General features: G+C 34.2%; 3 protein-coding genes and 2 pseudogenes across 5 annotated transcripts; 3 read left to right on the top strand and 2 right to left on the bottom strand.

Moving 5' to 3' along the window:
* The first annotated feature begins 9,377 nt into the window (after window positions 1-9,377).
* On the top strand, window positions 9,378-10,108 carry LOC147934864 (uncharacterized). The gene is made up of 2 exons (XM_087472831.1): window positions 9,378-10,024; window positions 10,090-10,108. Exons 1-2 carry the CDS (start codon window positions 9,378-9,380, stop codon window positions 10,106-10,108), a joined length of 666 nt encoding a protein of 221 aa, XP_087328957.1.
* Window positions 10,109-12,708: 2,600 nt separating this feature from the next.
* LOC104725077 (uncharacterized protein At5g43822) lies at window positions 12,709-16,111 on the top strand. Of its 2 annotated transcripts, XM_010443680.3 has the most exons (7): window positions 12,709-12,833; window positions 14,821-14,984; window positions 15,060-15,178; window positions 15,300-15,470; window positions 15,551-15,607; window positions 15,688-15,752; window positions 15,885-16,111. In XM_010443680.3, exons 2-7 carry the CDS (start codon window positions 14,853-14,855, stop codon window positions 15,929-15,931), a joined length of 591 nt encoding a protein of 196 aa, XP_010441982.2. In that variant the 5' UTR covers window positions 12,709-12,833; window positions 14,821-14,852; the 3' UTR covers window positions 15,932-16,111. The 2 variants fall into 2 exon arrangements, with proteins under 2 accessions (XP_010441982.2, XP_087327898.1); XM_087471772.1 differs by lacking the exon at window positions 12,709-12,833 and having other exon boundaries at window positions 14,519-14,984.
* Window positions 12,840-14,727, top strand: LOC104725075 (putative pentatricopeptide repeat-containing protein At5g43820 pseudogene; annotated as a pseudogene). The gene has a single exon (XR_015571042.1). The product of XR_015571042.1 is annotated as a putative pentatricopeptide repeat-containing protein At5g43820 pseudogene (transcript).
* A 1,274-nt stretch (window positions 16,112-17,385) lies between the features above and the next one.
* Window positions 17,386-18,036, bottom strand: LOC104728616 (protein DOWN-REGULATED IN DIF1 11-like; annotated as a pseudogene).
* Window positions 18,037-18,106: 70 nt separating this feature from the next.
* Window positions 18,107-19,923, bottom strand: LOC104725074 (stem-specific protein TSJT1). Its single transcript, XM_010443678.3, has 4 exons — window positions 19,673-19,923; window positions 19,096-19,336; window positions 18,884-19,004; window positions 18,107-18,565 (listed from the first exon to the last, which is right to left on the bottom strand). The coding sequence occupies exons 1-4, from the start codon at window positions 19,873-19,875 to the stop codon at window positions 18,375-18,377; spliced, it is 756 nt and encodes a 251-aa protein (XP_010441980.1). The 5' UTR covers window positions 19,876-19,923; the 3' UTR covers window positions 18,107-18,374.
* Between the last annotated feature and the right edge of the window lie 3,657 nt (window positions 19,924-23,580).

Below are 23,580 nucleotides of genomic sequence, written 5' to 3'. Positions count from 1 at the left end.
TGATCATTTTTTTCCAATTTTCCCTATTATTTTTGAAGTACATTTTGTGTTATGACCTTGAAGTTTTGGTTATTTAATTTATTTTATTTACAACATTAATCCCTAACTATTTTCCTAAAATAACAATTCCTGGAAACTCATTTAATGGAACTATATTAATCGAACAAATTTATTTACACTTATTGTCATAATAAGCTTGACACCATCTATACTTTCTGATATTTACAAACACAACTCTACGCATTAAATTTTTAATTCCATAAAAATCTCTAAACCTATTTTAATAGATCTGTAGAGACTGTAGAATCTCTTAAATTTAAATGACACAGCCGAATTTGAGTAACAAATTATTACAATCGCAATAATTATTATAACGTTAATAAAGTTCATAAAAACGAGAACCCAACTTTTAGAAACTCAATAATTGGGTATATTTAACTTTAGCATCAAGGAAAACATTTAATATAGTATATACCGTGTTAAGAAACTGAATATTATTTTGCGATAATGTTATCAACTCAAATAGAAAAACACTAAAATCTATCTTTTATTGCTACGGATCGTACACTCCTTGTTCATCTAGCATTTTCCATGTATGAATATCAACTTCACAAACGAAATACAACACACAACCAAAACCACTAATATGACGGTTTTGAAACACGGGTTAAACCACTAATACGACGGTTTGTTGTTCTAAGCGGGATATGTTATTAACATGACGATTTGAATTAACATTAGTATAAATATAAAATATTATTAATTCAGTTTTGAAACACGGGTGAAATCTTCATTTAATTATTTGGTCAATACCACATATAAGAATATTTAGAACAAAAATGAATAAAAAATGAATTGGCCCATTGGTATTCTCTCTCTTAGAGGGGTATTAAACTTGACATTTTAAAGGATTTGGTAGGATTTAAATAATATAGAACTTTGAAAAATTGAGTGAGTTTTAGAAGATTTTATTAATTTTTAGAATTTTTCTATTTAAGAAAAAAGAATATGAAATGTGATTCTGTGAGATTTATTATTAAATTTTGGATGATTTTGGAATATTTCACCCAAAAAAAAAAAAAAATTTACTTTAGTCTTTTCAATGACACCTAACTGTTTCATTACATAAAAATTGACATGAAGGAGTAATGATCAGATCGAAGAGATCATTTACATCATTGAAAGTTTAGAAAGAAAGAAAGCAAAGTTCACCTCAAGTGAAATATTCTTGTGGGGGTATATCTCAATATCAATTTTCAAAACAAATAACTCCTAAGCTTGAAGCGAAGGAAGAGTGAGATGATGAGAGTCCAACTCGTAATCCCCTTCCTATCCAAAATGAACACTCTTTGCAATAATAAACGTCTGAGATCCCAACCCATCCACAAATAACACAACGGTCTTAGAATGACCCGTAGTTGCATTCATCATATATACGAACCAGAGTACACAGACCAGTGCCGGCTCAAGAATTTTTGGGCCCCTGGGCAATATTTTTTACAAAAGATCAAATTTTTTTTCACCCCTATATATTATGAATTAGAAAAATTTATTGATTTTATTTTGATAATATATAAACATATGAGAAGGTTCAAGGCTTTTTTTTTGATAATATGAAAATTATAGGTTTAATTTTTGGTTATATTTTGTTTTGACATCAGTATATACGAAAAGTAATGCACCTTCTTTTATAATATCAAAGATATTATGGACCCCCTTTTTATAATATGATAGACCCCTTTTTTAGTAATAAAGTGTGCCCCTAGGCATCACACTGCTCGCCTTCCCCTTTGAGTCGGCACTGACACAAACACACATACGAATCACATATCACGTATTTCCCGTCACATTTCTCACACAGTCGTCCAATGGCAATCCCAGGTTGTCTCTGGCACATGATTTGATGCTTTGCCATGACACATGATCAGATTGCGAAGCTTCACCATCATTGTCACCCAGTTGAGAGCATCAACGATGTTTTTTTTTTTTTTTTTTTTTTTTTGTGAGTGATCGGGAAAGCGAGGAAGAAGAACAAGCAAGTGAAAAAAGAAAAACCATTACCAGCTCCCAGTTATGTTCTCTCTCGGATCATTCTTCTCTCTCAATTTTGATTTCCCAGAAAAATTATGATTGAGGTATCTCTCTGTACTTTTATCGGATAGGTTTTTTTTCTCCAACTCAAATCCTTCAAAACTCTACCTCATATCCTATGATTTTGGGAGGAATTTCAAAAATACCCCTTTTTGCAATACCATTTTTCAAAAATATACTCTCTTTCAAACTTTACCAAAAAAACTTTTAAAATTTGCAAATTTTCAAAATTTGTGTATAAGCTAATAAATATATACACAAATTACCTTTATATGTGTGTAAATTTTTTTTAATATATTTTATAAATACAGTATAAATACCTTTTAAAAACTGTTTAAAAATCTTGTAAACTTTTTAAAAACCTTTTAAAATATTTCAAACATTATAAATATTTGGATCGAGCCTAGAGATAGTAGTTATTATCTAGAAGTACCTTGTGAACCATATAAAACTTTATATTTTTTTTACATTTAAAAAGGGGCATTTTTGAAAATGGATAGATGAAAAAGGTATTTTTGAAAAGGGATACACCAAAAGGGGTATTTCTCAAAAATTCTCATGATTTTGTTAGTCATATTTTCCAACTAAAAAATCAATTTTTTTTTTTCAAAAATCATTCAAAGTAGCATTCTAAAAAAGGTTATGATATTTTAAATATTTAAAGTAGGGTTTATAAATTGCAAATTGAATAACAAGAGATTCTGAATTATTTTAAAGAGTTTTATTGTAACATCCGCGAACCGAAATCCTGGTTTAGGGATTGCATCGGTCGATGCATAGCCGGTTTAGTGCGGATGAGTTTAAGTTAAGCGCTGCGTTTTAGGTTAGGGAAAACCCTTAACTCGAGTGTTTTGTCTCATTCGACGAGTTTAGCCGTTTCTGAGAGAAAAGAAGAGAGGAAAAGAGTTCTAAGTGTTCTTGGTGAGATTTTGGGAGTTTGAGGCTGTTCATTTAGAGATATGTAGCTGGAATCGTTGTAGGAGCTTCCTAGAAATGTTTTCTTGCTTGTTTGAGGTTTAGATTCGTCTTGGCAAAGGTAAGTGCATGACCATGGCTTATCTAAGCTGGAGATTTCTCTGATCTGCTTGTTTATGTGTTGTTTGGCTTGTTAGAATGTTATTTGGGATGTTGGGAAGCTTTTTTGTGGCTTGGGATCGAGTTTTGTGGTTGTAGGAACGAAGATCCGGCGAGAAGCTTCGGGGGAAAACGATGCTCGGCATGTGCATCGGTCGATGCAATGGGAGTATCGGTCGTAAAACCTTAGGGGTTTTGTGCTATGTCGAGCATGCGTTGGTCGATGCAATGGGACTATCGGTCGATGCATGCTTGGTGTTCCTTGCATCGGTCGATGCATATCATGCGTCAGTCGATGCAACCCCAACTGGTGTCGATCGATGCATGCTTGGTGTCGGTCGATGCAGAGTCCTGGTTTGTTATGGTTGATTGTTGATTGTTGGTTGATGGTTAGAGATGTCTCTATTGCTTGTGTGTATAGCCCAGTAGATGGGAGGATTGCCTTACTGATTGTTTATAAAATACTCATGCATTGCAATTTGTGTTTGTGGTGCAGGTAAAGGCAAAGTGTGATCGTGGAATCAAGGCAATGAAGAGGAGGATGTTCTAAGAACCCAATTAGTTGTTATCTGGCATTGCTAGGTTGCTAGAGTTGGGTCATTAGAAACATTGCTAGGTTGCTGGTTCTATGATTCTTGTTGGTTGATTTTTGGATATTGTTTATGTTATAATTGTTGGTTTATTATTGGATATTAATTGGATATTGGTATTGGTTATTTCTGCTGTTGATTGTGATTGTGGTTAGGTGGCTAGTGGGTATGAGACCATTAGTTGTAGTCTACGTATTATTATTATTATACTATTACTATTATTTATTATTTAAAAAAAACGGGTCAGATCGTTTCATTTACATAAATTGAATAAATAATTATAAAAAATATTGTAAAATCCTTTAAAATGATAAGTTCACCTCTAGCCTCATCGTCAACCTTGAAGCTTGCACCACACAAATCTCCTTAGCTGTCCACTCTCTCGGTACTGGCTTCAACTCGTTCTTTGGGTGCTCGAACCTCCTCAATCCTCCAGACGATGTAAAGAAGCAGCCTTCGAAAACACTAAAAACGTATTGAAGTCAATCAATATAAAATATGTCTAAATTAAGAGCAAACCCCTCATATTTTTTTTTTATTATATCACCAATGAAAAATTTATCTTTCACTTGGTAAAAATATTCTATAGCTTAAAGAAACATATAATTACTTCCGTAATATTTATTTAGCAAATAGAAATCAAATATATTATGTTTTGGCAAAAAATACATAAGAAGATTTTTATCATCATCTCTCGGTTGTTCTTCAATATGTATATGTGTTTCTCTTTCTAATTATCTAAAATGAAATACGTAGTATGATAAAAAAAAATTTAAACAGATATTTACTTAATAAAATTTATTTTGAAAATACAAATTTACTTTTTTGTAAAACCAAATTACAATTTTTAAAAGAGAAATACCCTAGACTAGCACCATTTTAGGTTTTTTTCCCAAAAATAGCACATAAGCTTAATTTTTCCAAATGTAGTATTAAGTGATAATGATATTTAATTTATATACAGAATTTATTATTTTAAAAATTAAACTCACGATTTTGGATTTCTCTAGTGAAGCTTGTCGTGAATCACCACATCTGAGATCTAGCTCATCTTCAGCCAATTCCAGGAGAAACGTCGCCATCGTTGCATCTCGTTCTGGGCTCCGACGTTGACCGGTCAGCTATTTTGTGTAGGCACACGACCGAGAAAATGCATGAACGATTCCGATCTAAGAAACAGAGTATGGGATCTATCTCGATCTAGCCTTTCGATAATCGAAATGAAGAGTTGGATTTGAACCCTGCTCCAATCTCAGCTCGCCCTCTCACATGACTACCTCTGAATTTGAATAATCACTTCCAAATCAACAAAGATGATGAAGAAAAGGATAAATACGAAAAAGACGATGATAAGAGACCAAGCAAATCGAGAAATTACATATTAAGAATATGGTTTACAGATTTGCTGGAGTTGGTGGAAGACTCTTGTCATCAGGACAAAGAGAGATCGTCGAAGAGGAAGAGGAACAACAATGGATATGGTGGTGAGAGGTGGAAGAAAGGAGCGTGATTCAGCTACTTGGATTCTGGGAATCTTATGCTACAAGATGATAGAAATAATGGTAAGATTATGTGGGAGAGTTTTAAGTATTCTTATGAATTATGATTCTTTTGAGAAGAAGTGTAAGCTGTTTAGGAGTTGTTGAATTTGGTAAAGTAGATTGCTATGAGTTTTTGAATTGTTTTGCTAATGGCACAGATCAAATTGGTAGTGTTTCTTGGAGTTTTAAGGTTAATCAATCTGGTAGTGTTGCAGAATTAGTTTAAATGTGATATATAATATATCTCTTGAAGTAATGTTAAAACAAAAATTGAATTCATGGACTGATCATGTTGTTGAATAAGGTTTTCAGCTCTACTCAAGTGATTGATGATATACATGATAACAGATATTTCAAGAACAAAGCAGAGAGTTGATGATGAAGATGAGAAAATGGACACTTGAGTGGAAGTTTGTGTTCGTCATTATGGAAGACCTTCCTAAATTTCAAGAATGCCTTCATAAATATTAGGAAGACCTTCCTAAACGGATTTTATGAAGTATTTTAGTGTTATGTCTGTGATGTCTTTGAAATGTTTCTTTACAAGATAGAATTATCTTGTGTCTTGTGTTGGAGAAGTGTGTGATATCTTTGATGTGTTTAATTGTAATGTGGGTTTTTTTACATACTGATTTCAGCAAAGAAGAGTTGATGATGAACAAGATGTTCCATGGCAGAGCACACAACATGTTTAAACCATCCTGAATTTAAGCAAGAACACTTTAAACATGTAATCTTTTTTAACAACTATATTTATGAAGACCATCCTGAATTTCAAAAAGTCATTCCTAAATATTATTGAACCTTCAAAAATTTAAATGTATGTGTTTCTAAATATATATTTTTGGTGTATTTTGGATCAATGTATCAAATATTAGTAGATTATGATGGGTAATGATTTCATTTTTGTGCACATTCTGATGTTTGGGAATCTAAACTTTTTTATGAAAGCCATTATGAAGTTCAAGGAAATCCTTCCTAAAGTTCAAGGAAATCCTTCCTAAAGTTCTTACAATCCTTCCCGAATTTCATGCAATCTTTTCCGAATTTCATACAATCTTTCATGAAGCTCAGTCACAGTTAAAGCAAAGTGCTAACATAAACATGTGAGAATGTTATACATCATACAAGTACCAAAAAAATTTTAAAAGTTTCTCAAGCATCATATATGTCTAAACAACATATATAGTAAAATTGGATAAAGGAACACAGTCTCATCTGCAGATATCCAGAACATACTTGCATCTTGTATCATCTGCAGCATGGCATAGCTTAGAGAAATCTTCAACCTCATTCCCTGCAATAAAAATTGAAATCAGGGAATAAGTTTCAGGAAAGTCTTCATGAATTCTCAACGATTTTGGATGTAGGAAAGCCTCACTGAAGGTATTGTTTGCAATATACTTTACCATCTCGACTAAGCTCTTGTTTATCTCCACAAAACCATAAATAGTAGAGAACTTTTGCATTCTGTAAAAAAAACAGACACAATTCCTAAATATTTTAATGTGTCTTAATTAGCAAAGCAAAACTAGCACACTTTGTCAACTTAAAACAATTAAAACAGAATATATGCAAACAAACACTTGATATACAACGAACTCAAGCTATTTAGTTTACTTATTCTTGTTGAGTCTAGATAATGTATCAAAGCAGTGGATGTTTGAGAAACTTAAAAGGAATCTGATAAAAATTAAGATTCACAAACAATCCAAGAGAAGCTAAAGATTAACTAACAAAACATAGTCTTAAAGACCACATCATTACAGAGTCTGATTATCTATCCTTATGTTCATCCTGAAATCCTAACTTTTTACGAAGGTCATCCTCAAGTTTAAGGAACCTTTCCTGAATTTTCATAAGATGAAAATTGTAGCTTAAAAACTTCACAGAACTGTATCCAAATTCAATAGACCTTATATACCCATCTCTTAAAGAACCAAAACCATCGAACTGTCTAGTCTTTGCAACAATATTCATTATGGAGTTTCTCTGCAGCCTAACAAAAATACAACATAATAATTGCAGGTTCTTGAATCATGAGCAAACTATGGTTTCTCTGCAGCCCAACAAAAGAACCTAATTGTAGGTTTCCTGGCATGTCAAAACCATTCTAAAACCTCTCTGATCAGATCGTTACCTACTTCTTTGGGATTAGTACTCGATTCAACACAAATGACCCCAATTTCATCAATAACATCATTATCCTCTTCAGATTAAATTTTACCATCACTAACATCAGAACTACCACTAGAGAAATCTCTAAAACCAAGACTCACATCAAACAAAAGTGTAGAAGAGTGTGGCAATTGAAAGTGATAAATAGAAGAATGAAACATACAAGAGGAGATAAAAGATCTAGCACCGGAAAAACCGACTTCCTCTTCTTCTCTCCTGTCGATTATGCAACTTTTACCGGAATTAAATTCACCGGAGTTGAATATTATCGATGCATGGGTTCCTCTGCAGTGTCGCAATTACTGATTTCATTGACTTCGACTTCATGAACCACCTTTGATTCAGATTCGATTGGGTTCGTCGGTAATTAGGTTTGGAATCAGAGAGAAAGATGAGTGAGAGAGAACACATGGTGGTTGCGATATTACGATTTCGACATTGTTTTAATTTTATTAATATTTTTTTTAATAAATATAAATTTGTGCTAGTTTTGGAACATTTGAAAACATGTACTAATTGTGGAAGAAAAACTTAAAATGGTGTTATTTTTGTCAACTGCCCTTTTAAAAATGCATTTTTTTTTGTGAACATGCTTTTTTCTATACTTTGTTCGGAAAAATTATAGAATAAGGCATTTTTTAAAAAAATCTTATCAATTTAGGAACTTTAACCCGTACTCTCGGATTCAGGCATTATTTGTCACACGAAAAGACGCTTGTAACCTTCTCCCTAAATGCAACGCAATTCAAATTCAATAATATGTTAATTATTTTATTTTATTTTTTTCGCATTTTCCTTCTGTTCGCCAAACCACAAAATAATTTGATGACGTCTCATATCTGAAGCCTCACAATTTCATCATCTCCGACAACCCTTCTATCTTTCTCTTCCGCCTCCAGAGCAACCGCCAATAAGCCTTCCATTGGTAAATCGACCATCGACTACAACTATGTCTTTCCAAATTCATCGAAACTCTGATCTGCTCGGTTGAGTTGTAAATTGTAGTCTGCAAACAATATCATCGGTCAGATCGAAAGTCATTTTGACCCTTCCATTGTAAGCTTCCTTCTCTTATTTGTTAATTGAAATTATTGTTCCTCTCGACTGCATCTTCCAACCGTCACATGTTCTGCAGCTTATATTATGTTGTCTGCTTCCATGATTATAGGTCGTGTGTAGGTTAAATTAATATTAACGGCTTTGTCTTCCTAACAGGTTTCTCTATACTCTGCAACGATTTACTCCTATCAATGAATCCTTTTGTAACTCTGTCTCCGGATTTCACATCAACAGGTTATTACAATTCTCCTTCTATTAATTCTGGCAGTGATGTCTCATCCTACTAGTTACTAATCATGCCCTTGGGTTCTCCTGGGAAAATGTCTTCTAGGGTTTAGTTTTCATTGTCTGCTTTTGCTAACCATTGCTCGTATACATGTTGTAGGGTTTAGGGTTCACATAGGATACTTTATTGTAGGGTTTAGTTTCGTCGTTATCTATTGTTAGCCTTGTATGTTTGATTGCTAATGTCTGCCTTGCTGCCTTCTATGTTTACTTTTCATCCTGCCAATTCATACTCGTCAAGATTATGTACATTGTTATGCGGTTTTGAGGCGTTTAAGCCACTCACGTCTCATGGTAGTTGTTTATTTGCTCTGTTTGGGTTCTGTTGGGATACTGTATTGTACGGTTTATTATTCATCGCCTTATAACTGTAAATTACTAGTGTTTATGTTTATGTGTGTTGTACGGTTTTCTATTGTTCAGTTTCTGTAATGTATCATCCTACTAGTTATATGTCATCGCCTTGGGTTCTCCTTGGAACCTGTCTTCTAGGGTTTAGTTTTCATTGCCTTCTACCTGTAGTCCATCAATCTTTATGTTTATGTTCGTTTAAACCATTATGTCTATCTTACATCTATGCTTTATTGTTCATCGTTATCAAACCTTGTACCTTTATCTCTACGTAGGTCAGCTGCCACAAAGTCTTTTTCAAGTTGATTGTTATCCTGGCCATGCAGTCCGTATCAACTCTTACTCTAAACCTGAATATCTTATTGATATTTTGTATGTTTTAGAAGGTCTGCCTGAGTTAAAATTGTTATTGGCATCGCCGCTCGGTTCTTTATTCCGTTTTTCGGTGCGTCAATGTTCATTATCTGGCCAATTGGTTCACCAGATGTTATGTAGGCAGTTGTGTAGTGATAATAGCGAGGAAATGTGGTTTGTGTTTGGAGGTCAGCCTCTTAAATTCTCGTTGAGTGAGTTTCAGGAAATTACAGGCCTTTGTTGTTCTCCTTTGCCAGCAGTGAACGAAATTGTTACAGCTACTACGCATGCTACTGGTAATGCTCCGTATCAGCTCATTGGTCATAAAATTGGTTCAACGACTGTTAAGAACATTGTAAATATGTTGAAGACGGAGCCAGGTATGCCTGTTTGGCGTAAGTTTCGACTTTGTCTCATAGTTATTGTAGAAGGAATATTGTTGTGCCGGACGCAACCACTGAAACCATCACTAGAAGTTGTAGAGATGGTTAAAAATGTTCAGTTCTTCCTCAATTATCCTTGGGGTCTCCACTCTTTCAAACGGCTGCTGCGGATGGTAACAATAGGGGATTACATGCCGGATAAAACCTCTCTTCTCAAGAAGCTTAAGCAATCTTCATTGGCAGTCCATGGTAACAATAGACTCCACCATACTAACAATCGGAAGTTCCACAAACTTTGCAATTGCCGCATTTAGAGCTTCAGCTACGTTGCTACTCATGATGTTGTAGCATTTCGCTTGACAATATGCTTGCGTCCAGTGCTCAAGAGGAATTGCATCCAGGTACGCCTGACATCTGGCGCTCCTTACACCGATTTCGGTATACCATTTTGTAAAATCACTGACATTAAACGCCCTTGCAGCTTTACCAACTAAGTTTGAAAGACCTTTCTGAGAAAAGTGTCTAACATTCCTCTCAATGTGAACCGCACAGGCTCCATGGAAAGCTTGAGGATAGACTTCATCAACAGCAGCATAAATCGACCGATGCCTATCAGAAACAATGACCAGATCTTCAGTATCTGGAAGTATACCAGAAAGATGCCTGAAAAACCACGTCCATGCAGCTATATTCTCGGAGTCAACAATTCCAAATGCGATAGGAAACACTTGGAAGTTAGCATCCTGCATGCTCACAGCTAGAAGTACACCTTTGAACTTGGCCTTGATTGCTGTGCCATCAACAAGAACTACCTTCCTCATATGTTTTACACCTGCAATGCTGGCAGCTAGAGAAAAGAATAGGTATTTGAACTGCTTATTCTCTTTTTCCCCCAATTTATACTCCAGTTTATAAATAGGCCCAGGGTTGCCTTGCTTCAATAAATACATATACACAGCTAGTAGTTCATAACTTCCTTCATCACTGCCTCTCGTTTTCCTTACTACTGTCTCTCTTGCATACCACGCTTTCATGTAGGTCACTGAAACTTTAAGTTCATCAAGCACTATGTCTGGTATGTCTATTGCTCTTGGGCCTCTTAATCCATTTGCATACTTCCGTTCCAAGACAGACCCAATAACTTTCGCTGAAGCTAGCTTAGAATACTTGGCCCTTGTTGCGATCGTGCAAGTATGGGTTAAAGTTGCTGTCCGAACCTCGAAGTTCTTTGAATTCCTCGATACAACATGGCCAAACACTATCCACCGACATGTCGGGTCAACACAGACAAATATTAATCTCTCTGGGTCAGACCTTGTCTGCCTGAAATAAAACAGCCTCTTGATTGCATAGAGGGATAAGCAGTTTTGCATATCTGCTTTGTCTTTGAAAACACGCCCAGTGTATAGAGAATCTTCCTCAACAGATACAGCAGCACACATCTGTGTTAGTGAGGTCGAACACATCATCAAAAACAGGTTCAACATCCTTGGTTGGAAGATTACCCTGCTCATTGCAGTCTTCATAAAAGTTTTCAAGACTAAGCGGCATATTGACGGAACTTGTAACATATGCGAGAACCTCCTCACCAACATCTGTTTCCGGAGCTTCTTTGCCTTCCTCTAACCAAGACGTGTCGAGAAAATTACCCTCATGTGTTGGTGGACTTGAAGGTCGTCCTTCATCCATAATAGGAACACGACAATCACCATCATCAGGTTCAGCCACACACGAAGGTCCACCTTCTTCCATAACAGGTACAACACAATTTCCATCATCACCACTGTCATAAAAGTTAGTCCAGCTCTGGTACTCATCTAGATTATTTTCCTCTGAACTTGCAGTTTGAACTCCATCGATGAATGAGCTACCACTTTGTACATCAAATACGACATTGGGATCCAATAACTCATCACCACTTTCAACTCTTGTTGCCGGCGACAACATATACTGACACCTCCTCCCCCTGAGACAGCAGAAAACTGTATTAGACATCGGAATTACATTCCTAACATCATAAAGTACTAGTTTTTATGCTAACTCTGCTCTTTTCGACTAGCAATAACACACGAAGCTTCTCTGAAACAATGGAATAACCATATACAACATCTAAGACATAATTAAGTACCTAAAACAATATGAGTTGGTGTCTTAATCATACAATAATAAGACGATAATAACCCTCTAAAACGATGTATATTGGCTGTTATCACTTTTAAGAAACCTATATTCGATGATACAGTTATCGGTAAACCTGAAATTGTATTTCCAAGTATACAAGAAAAAAACGAGGTACAACTATTACCTCAGCATTCATTTTCTCCTTGTGTATCCCACGTGTTCAGTTTCACTCTTAACCACCTTGACCCAAGCAAGTAAAATTTTTTTTCCTCTCCAACTCAGATCGAAATATCCACAACAACCTAAATCAACTCTTATATCCTCTGAACTAACTCGCTTTTAAGTAATCCACGAGTCTCCGTACCACATCGCGATTTCTCAGCCACAAAACAAACAACGCACAGTACACATCGCGTTATACATTTAGGGATTGGGTTTTTAATTTTCTATTTTCGATTTTTTCTCAAAATTTTGGAATTTCAAGCGCCTCAACTCCCGCTCACTTTCCAGGACTAAAATTGTCTTTTCGTCCACACGAAAAAGACCTAATTCCGAGAATACGGGCTAGAGTTCCCATTTTCTAATATTTGGGCCGAAAAATGTCTAATTTGATAAATATCCCATACTTTGTTCTCATTCTAAACCAACCACTTTGGTATAAGACTTTTCGTTTGGTTATCTATTGAACCGAACATAAACCGTAAGGCAGTAACCCTAACTAAACCGGGTAGAAACATTCTGCTTTTCTTCTTCTTCTTCTTCTCCATTGATAGTTTTCCCAAAGCAAAGCTTCTTCAATCTTCCTCGTAAGTTCTCTTTAATCACTCATTTTACACATCTCTGTATCTTTCCTTTGTTTTTTTTTTCTCTTAGGAGTGATTAAGTTAAACTTACACTAATCACAAACCCTTTAAAGATTTTGGAATCGAGTGATTATTATGCTTAGGAGATGGAACTTAGTTATGGAATCACTCCGTCTTGTTCATCGTGTAGATGTAGAAACCTTAGTTTCAAGTTCCATATTCAATCGCACAGTTTGCACAGCGTCAGAGCCGTTGAACCATACTGTTGTTGATGAGAGTTATGTTTTAGCTGAGTTATCTTCATTGCTTCCAATTACATCTAATAAAGCGAAGGAGGAAACAGTTTCGAGGAATCAAGTAGCTATCGATTCGTGTTTGTCGCCGGAGGAAAGAATTAGAGGAGTGTTTCTTCAGAAATTGAAAGGGAAGTCTGCAATACAAAAGAGTTTGACTAGTCTTGGTATTGGTTTAAGTATCCACATTGTGGCTGATGTTGTTAACCGTGGAAACCTAAGCGGTGAAGCGATGGTTACGTTTTTCAATTGGGCGATTCGTGAGCCTGGTGGTGTATCTAAAGATGTTGATAGCTACTGTGTGATTTTAAGAGCGTTGGGAAGGAGAAAGTTTTTCTCTTGTATGATGGATGTTTTAAAGGAAATGGTGTGTGAAGGGGTTAACCCTGATCTTAGGTGTTTAACCATTGCTATGGACAGCTTTGCTAAGGTTCATTATGTGCGTAGAGCGATAGAATTGTTTGAGGAAAGTGAAAGCTTTGGGGTGGAATGTAATACTGAGTCTTTCAATGCATTGTTGAGGTGTCTATGTGAGCGTTCGCATGTGACTGCTGCGAAATCGGTGTTTAATGCAAAGAAAGGTGTTATACCTTTTGACTGTTGTAGTTATAATGTTATGATTAGTGGGTGGTCGAAGCTCGGTGAGATTGAAGAAATGGAAAAGGTTTTGAAGGAGATGGTGGAGAGTGGATTTGGTCCTGACTGTTTTTCTTACAGCCACCTTATCGAAGGGTTGGGAAGAGCTGGTCGTGTCAATGATTCTGTTGAGATCTTTGATAATATAAGGCACAAGGGTAATGTTCCCGACGCTAATGTTTACAACGCTATGATCTGTAATTTCATATCTGCTCGGGATTTTGATGAATCTATGAGGTACTATCGAAGGATGCTGGATGAGGAATGTGAACCTAACTTGGAAACGTGTTCCAAGCTTGTTTCTGGGCTCATTATAGGCCGTAAGGTTTCTGATGCGCTTGAGATATTCGAAGAGATGTTGTCAAGAGGGGTTCTTCCCACCACAGGGCTCATTACCTCTTTCCTCGAGCCGCTTTGCAGCTATGGTCCACCACATGCTGCAATGGTCATCTATCAAAAATCAAGAAAAGCTGGGTGTAAGGTATCAGAAAGCGCATATAAGTTGTTGCTTAAGCGGCTATCAAGATTTGGAAAATGTGGGATGCTGTTGAACGTATGGGACGAAATGCAAGAGTGTGGATATCCTTCTGACGTGGAAGTCTACGAGTATATTGTGGATGGGCTCTGTATCATTGGTCATCTAGATAATGCTGTGCTTGTGATGGAAGAAGCCATGCGTAAAGGATTTTGTCCAAACCGCTTCGTATATAGTAGGCTTAGCAGTAAATTAATGTCTTCAAACAAAACAGAATTGGCTTATAAGCTGTTTCTGAAGATCAAAAAGGCTCGTGCTACAGAAAATGCTCGCAGATTCTGGCGATCTAATGGATGGCACTTTTGATCTTTATGTTTAGTTGTATGCTCACAGGGAGATTAGAATTTGATCCTAGTCTTTGTAGATGTGAAAACTTGATGTACATTATCGCATCTTTAGTCGATAAAATAGTAATAGAGAGCATTTAAAGTTATATTCAGTAGGGATTGGTCGGTTTGCATTCTTATCTTGATTTACCCCTTTTGGTGGATGGCTTAAACCCAAAGGCATACTCGTCTCTTTCTAGGTTACAATAGCGAAATTCCTAGAGTCTTCCGAATGGAGGCAGTAATCAAGAAATGGCAGCAGAAGTTCAGAAAAGGAAAGGAGGAGATGGAAAAGTGGGATGCACTTCAAGGTCGATGGGCTTCCCTCTTCAGAAACGTTTCTTCTATCATCCAGAGATTACAGGTTGCTGGAATTTTTGTGTGTTTGTAGTCAGAAATTTCAAAACTGCATGTGTGATTTATTTGGGTTTGAGAATAGGAAATGCAAAATCATGGGAGCTATGGAGCTTTGAGATGCATGAAAGGGATTGAAGACGCAGTTGTGCAGCAGCAGATGGGTCAACTGGACACTCTATTGCGTTCCATGAGAAACGTCCTGTAAGTATATATTGAGGGAAGAAAGGTTTTACTTTAAAATGTTGCTAGCGTGAGTGTTTCGGGTTCTAGTAGTAAGTAAAGACTGCTGAAACGTATAGCATATGGGCGATGCTGATGTCAGGGAAGAATTCTGGAGCCGTGTTTTGACACTAGAGAAGCTACATCGAGACGGTTTGCATTTACTAGAAGTTGAATCAAGCAAGAGGCGAGTAGAGGAACGAATTGGAGTAAAACCTTGCATTGCTGATTGCTTAGAGGGGCTGTCTATCCTCTATGACATGCATCAATCAGAGTAAGCAACCAGAATCTGCTTAGTTGTTGAGTTACAATCATCATTCTTTTTAAACGTCTTGTGCTTTTAAATTCTCGCAGATACCATCTCAAATCTTCAATTCTTTCGGCACTTACGTGTCTTATCCTGAAACCAAGGTACCGAGAACAATGATGCCTTGTTAAAATTGTGGCAATTTTAGAAAACTGCTCTGATGTTATTGTTTACTGTTTTATAGTCCTGGTGATCTAAACGCGCTACAATACCTCGTGGTTGATCAGCCGAATATCCCAAAAGATGAAGGTACGACGTTGACAAAAACTTGCATTCTTCTTCGAGTGTTCTGAGTAAACGAAAATGTTTGTACATTTCTTAAATGTAAATCTATCAAGAGGTCCAAGTCTGATTTTAGCTTCTCTGATATCTGTTGTGCAGTACAACACATTTTCGATGTCATCATATTCGCGGAAGAGATCAAATGATGTCAAGGAGGAACTAATCTTTCCGGATATGCTAGAAAAATGTATCTTTTAATCTGTTTTCTTTGCTTGACAAAAAATAAATAAATAAATAAATAATCTGTTTTCTTTTTTGTTTTGTTTTTATAATGAGAATCGTTTGTTCAAGTTAAGTAATTAATAGAACGTGGAAAATTTTGTTCACTTGATTATGCAAATTTAAAAATCAATGTGTGAAGAAATCTATATACAAGGGCTAAAGAAGAGTGTAAGAGCGTAAGAAACAAAGTAGTGATCAAGAGAGAGATGAGATCGAGGCGCATTACCAAACTCTTGCCATTCTTGCACTTTCTTCTTGTTCGCTGTCTTAATTCTGTTTCTTCATGTGTTCTCGATCAATACTTTGTCTTCTAAAGAAATTCTGACAATCTCAAGCAACCGAACCATTGTGTCTCCCGGTGATGTCTTCGAGCTTGGTTTCTTAAAGACCACAACAAGCTCTCGAAATGGTGATCGTTGGAATCTTGGGATTTGGTACAAGACAAATCTCTGAGAGAACTTATGTATGGTTGCGAACAGAGACAATCTTCTTTCCAAATCCATTGGAACATTAAATATATTACACTAACCTCGTCCTCCTTGACCATTCTGATATTCCTGTCTTTCTAGTTCCTGGATTGGCAAAACGTTTGCTTAGTGTTTCTTAAATGGTATGGCGTTAAGAGAAATAAGATTATTAAGATAAAAATGGTGCACAAAAGTTTTCCAATTAAACGGAAATATTCTCAACAGAGTGCAAAAATCATATGTGAATAAGATATGATTTTCCGAAATGAGAATGTGGAGATGTCAAGAGAGGCATGTGACATTGGAAGAAGAGGATAGTTCTGAATTTACAAGTAGATATCAATCAAGTAGTGAGATACAAACAGCACAAATGGTGCAGGAGTGTGAAGATTCGACTCAAATACATGAAGCTTGTTTTCTCCCATCAAAGAAATCACAATCATACAGAAATGTTCGAGAGAAATGCATAAAGAGAATGAAAATTGTTTTCTTGTGAACAAACCGGAGAAGAAGAATATCATTGGCATGAAGACGATGGAGTTTCAAAATGAACAATTTGGTGTTGTCACCACAAGAATTGAAGAAATAAGTAGCAAGCTTGGTGTAGAGTGTGGTCGAGAGAAAGGAGACCTAACATACACGCCTGATTCTAACCTTTTTAAAGTTAAAGAACTTGATTAAAAAAAAAGTTATTCTACTTTGCACAAGTAGAAAGAAATTCCAACACAGATGTGATTCAACATCATATAGCGTATGCATTTTTAGTTGTGTTGGACTAGTTCGAATGTATAATGTATAAAAACGTAAAATATTTTTATTGCTCTCGCTTCTTAATTAGCAAAAACAAGTTAGTAAAACAATCAAATTACCAAAAACGCATTGACATATCATCAGCACCAGGGAATATCAATTTAATACTCCAAAGAGACCGGAGCGCCAATGTTGCTCCCAACTCTATGGACACAATCGTTCCATGACTATTTGCTTTTTGGAATACCCTTAGAAGCAAAACTTTTATGCTCATACGAGGTGAATATGAACTTAACCCATACGAGATGACAATCTTTGCCAATCTTCAATACATGATGACAACATTCATCAGTGATTTGCGGAGTCTCAGCGAACATGTTCTTGAAAACCTGACCTCCGCATTTCTTGCCTTGCTTTTCAATGCAAGCGTCAAGAAAATCGAGCTGTTTGTGCGAGTAATGGCTAGCAAGCTCTGTGTCATACTCCATTGCGGGTGAATCAGCCTCTTCAAGTGGAGCTTCATCAGGAGATTCGACGTAAATTTCGAAATCTGAAGTTGGAGAATCGGCCACATCTTCTAGTACCTCGTCTGTATATGGATTGAGTATCTGGGAGAAAGTCGGACGAACCATGTAAAAATTACTATGGACACCATTATTACCATGAGAAGAGACTTTGCCATTTTTTGCTTTTGGTTTTGGATGTAAGATTTTTGTTTCTGTTTGTCAATGTAAGATTGGTGACAAGAAATAAGAGATGTTTTATAAGGTAATCGTTAAGGGTGTTGAATTGATAAAACGTTTATTCATTAATAATTTTATATATGTTATGAACTTCATAAACCTCAACATTTAACTGAAGCGATATAGTCAACACAAACGATGAAACAAAACAAAACTTATTTTTTATTGATTTTAAGTAACGCAAACAGAGAAACAAAAGTCTCGTCTTATGGTTCCAAAGTTTCACAAAACTGTGACATCATCCTTCTCAAATCCCCAACTCAAACATGTACATAGACGCAAGAGAGAGAGAGAGAACATTGTGGTGTGCAATATTGTCTCAATCTAACTCAAAACATGTAAGGAAAGAGAGGGGACAAGACGAGAGAAGGAAGATGTTGAGCTTTGTGATAATGTATGATTCCGGTTTAGATATGACCGGCCCAATTTTGGGAGCTATCGACTCTAGGCATCTTGGTACTCTCTCTCTTAGTCTCAGCGTCAACTTTAAAGGTTGCACCACACACGTCTCCTGAGCTGTCCACTCTCGGCACTGGCTTCAACTCGTTTTTTGGGTGCTCGAAGCTCCTCAATCCTCCAGACGATGTAAAGAAGCAACCTTTAAATACCAAATAAACAACCATGTAATCATTTAGTCAATTGCCATACAACAATCACACAGACCCATGTAATCTTTCCACTTGATATTTCTATTCAATCAATATAAAATATGTCTAAATTAAAACCCTCGTTGAAATTAGCAAACCCCTAACTGGATCTCTATATATACTACACCTATTAATACATAATAAAGCGGTCAGCACAGTTTTTTTTTTCTGCTGTCGTCTATGCGTTTACCAAACTATAAATAGCTTATACCAATCTTTCTGATGGGTAACTTCAAAAGGGTCAAAATCAAATAAAGTGAAGTTGTTACCTTTAGGGAAAGGACCAAAAGATTTAGCGCAACCTTTCTTCATCATCTCGGTGTTATCAGAAAGAACAAGATGTCCTTCAGCATCATTACCCCAGAAGAATGGCACACTTCCATCAGCGTCCTGCGCACATTGATAACAACGTGCTTACAATATAAAAGCCAACTTAAAAAAACAAGGAGATCAAAAGAAATGGACAAGAATGTTTCCTTACAGCAGCAGAGAAGACGGTTTGCTTAGCACCATCAAAGAGGATAAACGCAAACTTGCCATGGAAATCTCTGACAACTTTGTCCACAGGGTACGGGCCTCGATCACGCAACGTCCTGTAAGCCTCAATCACAATGATGGCCTCGTTCGTGATTTTGCTGAGCCCATACTGTTGCTTCAGAAAAGGAAGATTCTCAATGTGTCCTTGGAAGAGACAGAAAATGTCATCCACCACAGTAAACAATCTGCCAAAATTCAAAAAAAAAAAAAAAAGAAACCAAAATCACATTACCAAACAAATATACAAAAATCATCAACCACAAATTACTCAAAACTAGTGTAGATCAGTTTCAATCATCTTAAATCAGCGATAACATCATCATCATCATCATCATCATCATCATCTAGTGTAAGTTTGTAGAATCTCTATTGCCGTATTCTACCAAGAATCTTTAGTAACAGTTCAAGATCGCAAGCACAAAATAAAAAGTCAATCCAAGTAAAATCACAAGCGCAACGAGGATTAGTGTTATCAATTAGGGATTTCACAAAATAAAAGAGAAGAAGGAGTAGAGATTGACCTAGGAACACGAGGATCAGTGTTATCAAGAGAGTAAGCAACGAATCCAGAAGATCCGAAGTTAAGCGTGACGGAGTTTGGATTCACAGAAGAGAAATGAGTCGCAAGAGATCCATCTTTCAACGCGTAAGCAGACTCGGAAGAGTGTGGACTCTGTAAAGCTTCGGGGCTATTCGCCACCGTCTTCTCGAACACAGCCAGCATTTATTCTCAGTGATTCTCGGGAAAATTCTACAGAAATGATGAGAAGAAAAGAAGACCGGGAAGGGCTATATATAAAGAGAATCTTGTAGGAAGATAAGTTTACGATTTTACCCTTTTGATATGGACACGTGTCTCGTAACGAGTGGATTAGGCAGTTTTGGATATTTTTCTTTCCCATTCTTATGATCAATGAGGATTAGTAAAAATAGACACGTAGTAAATTAGATGGATAATGGTATCTTTAAACGGGTTAATGTTTTTTTTAGTTGGATAAATAGTAAAGCAATTTATAGAAATGTTGTAAGGAACTTTTGGAATGTATTTGATAAATGCGGTGTTTTTATTACAAGGTTTAACGCGTAATTAGGGAGATGATTATGCCTAAGATGGAGGTAATTAATTCATTTTTGGTAACGTATAAAAATTAAAAAAAAAAAAAGAATCAAATGGTACAAATGAGGATATATCAGGATAAGGTTTATAAAACTATAAAAAGTCATGAAAATGACGTGGCGAGTACGTGCACTCAATATTCTTAATTATTTTTGAAAAATTAAATCGAGGGAAAGCACATGGGGGAAACTGATATATATATCCCCTTAATAAATAAATAAAATCAATCCAACGGGTCGATTCGTCACGCGTTTTGATCGATACATGTAACCGACTTAAACTTTATTAAATTATAATTTCGCGTATTTATTAAAGTTGATTTTTTAAAAATTTGGCAGCATATACTATAGCGAACAATTCTTGGTTCACAACTTTCACTTCTCCTTATTTTAGTCAATAAAAATCTAACATGTAATAATATATTTAAGAATATATTCATTCACCTTTTTATAATATTAGAAAACACAATTTATATATATTATTATAAAATTAAAAACTTAAACCGCTTATTTATAAACCCAAATCGATATATAATTTCATTCTAATTATAAAATCTAAATTCTAACTATCTCATTTGTAAACCCAAACCAGCATATAATTTCGTTATACTTGTAAAATCTAAACCTTAACCATCTCATTTGTAAACCCAAACCGACAAATAATTTCGTTTTAATTGTAAAATCTTAATCCTAACCAATTCATTTGTAAACTCAAACCGGCATATAATTTCGTTTAATTGTAAAATCTAAACCCTAACCACTTCATTTATAAACCCAAACCGACATATAATTTTGTTTGAATTGTAAAATCTAAACCAAGTCAATATTTTACTTTCCTTAAAAAACTATACATATTTTTTTTTCTTAATCTGTTTTGCTTTTTAATTTAATTTTGATTTATTTTTTAAAATAAAATAATGTATAGAAGATTATGATTGGTTGAAAAAGAAGAAGTGAGGTTCATCCTAGGAGTGAACCTAAGTATCCCCTATATATTAATAGAGAAGCACTCTCTTGAAAGATGTGTCGCTGCCAGAGAACTCGAGACACATTTAGCAAAACACCCTTAAATCTACTTAATTACATTAATATGCCATTATATTTTCATTAAAAAACAAATAACAGAATAATTATTATTAATTAGATATGTCATCATTTCTCACACAAATTTCGATATCACATATTAAAACTATTACATACTATTTTAAGTCAAAATTTCACTAAAATTTACTTACAAATATACAAGTCAAAGTTATATTATTTTTAAGAAATCAATATAAGTAAAATATTCTAACAAGGTTATAAAAACATATAAAGTTAATAAAAATAAAGAACATATAACTTATTAAACATATAACTTATCATAATAATTTAAATAACAATCTTTTAATAGTATAATTGATTATAATATATATATATATATATATATATATATATATATTACCCTTGAATTATCTCCAACTCATTAAAGGAAACTTAATTCCCAATAAATATAGATTTATATATATTCATAAATAAATATAAAAATGACAACAAATTAGGGGATATCATGATGTGTGATTATTTATATATATCTAAGTATGTAAACTAATTAATCTCAACATTTAGTGTGATTATTTATTAAAAATGGAAATATTGATAACCGAATAGGAATATACGTTTTAATTGTACATTAATCTATGTGCTATTAAAAAGGAATGAGACAATAACCCTTATCATTATAGATAAACTTAGTACCCAAAAAAAATCATAATATATTTAAAATGAGTGATTATTAGATTATGAAAAATTGTTATAGTTACTCGATTAACCATAAATATAAAAATTTGATTTTTAAAGAACACAAAAATCTCCTATATATTAATAGAGAAGCACTCTCTTGAAAAAACTGATGTGTCGCCGCCAGAGAGCTCGAGACACATTTAGCAAAACACCCTTAAATTTTCTACTTAATTACATTAACATGCCATTATATTTTCATTAAAAAAACAAATAACTGAATAATTATTATTTAATTAGATATGTCATCAATTGTCACACAAATTGCAATATCACATATTAAAACTAATTAAATAATTACATACTATTTAAGTCAAAATTTCACTAAAATTTACTTACAAATATACAAGTCAAAGTTATATTATTTTTAAGAAATCAATATAAAAATATTGATTTCTTAAAATCAATATAAGCAAAATATTCTAACAAGGTTAAACATATAAAATTAATAAAAATAAAGAACATATAACTTATTAAACATATAACTTAATAACAAAATCATATAAAAAATCTTATTTTTTATGTTAGTATTATTATCATAATAATTTAAATAACAAGCTTTCAATAGTTATTATAATTGATTATAAAAAATATATATTACCTTTGAATTATCTCCAACTCATTAAAGGAAACTTAATTCCCAATAAATATAGATTTATATATATTCATAAATAAATATAAAAATAACAACAAATTAGGGGATATCATGATGTGTAATTATTTATATATATCTAAGTATGTAAACTAATTAATCTCAACATTTAGTGTGATTATTCATTAAAAATGGAAATATTGATAACTTGATAGGAATATATGTTTTAATTGTACATTAATCTATGTGCTATTAAAAAGGAATGAGACAATAACCCTTATCATTATAGATAAACTTAGGGGGGTGTATTCAACTTGATATTTCAAGTGATTTGTGTAAAATTTACAAATCCTATGTTATTCAATCATGGATTTTAAAAAGTCTCCTGAAATCCACTGTTATTGAATTGATGATTTAAAAATCTACCTTAAAATCCACTGTTATTCAAAACAGTTTGTGGATTTGGATTTTAATAATTTTTAGGGATTCTAGAGGATTTGAGAGGATTTATTTAGTTAAAAATACAGAAATCCAAATATCATGATTTTAGGTGAGATTTGAAAGAATTTCACCATAAATCATATCAACTTCCCTAAAATCTATCAGAATTCTAAATTTTCTAAATCCCATAAAATTCTCCAAAATCATGGTTTCAATACACCTCTCTTAGTACCAAAAAAACAATCATAATATATTTAAAATGAGTGATTATTAGATTATGAAAAATTGTTATAGTTACTCGATTAACCATAAATATAAAAATTTGATTTTTAAAGAACACAAAAATAAATATTTCCATAAATTGTATTATATTATAAATATGTTCTTTACCACGTTCACATTACTCTCGGGTGAAATGTATTCTTACACGAATACATTGATTTTGAAATTTCATTAATTTTTTCATAATGATTTTTTTGGTAATAGTCTGTTATTTATAGA

Source organism: Camelina sativa, chromosome 11, assembly GCF_030686135.1.
Source record: "Camelina sativa cultivar CO46 ecotype springtype chromosome 11, ASM3068613v1".
Classification (NCBI taxonomy): domain Eukaryota; kingdom Viridiplantae; phylum Streptophyta; class Magnoliopsida; order Brassicales; family Brassicaceae; genus Camelina; species Camelina sativa.
Note: the sequence above shows the minus strand (reverse complement) of the source record. Positions and strands in the feature narration are given on the sequence as shown.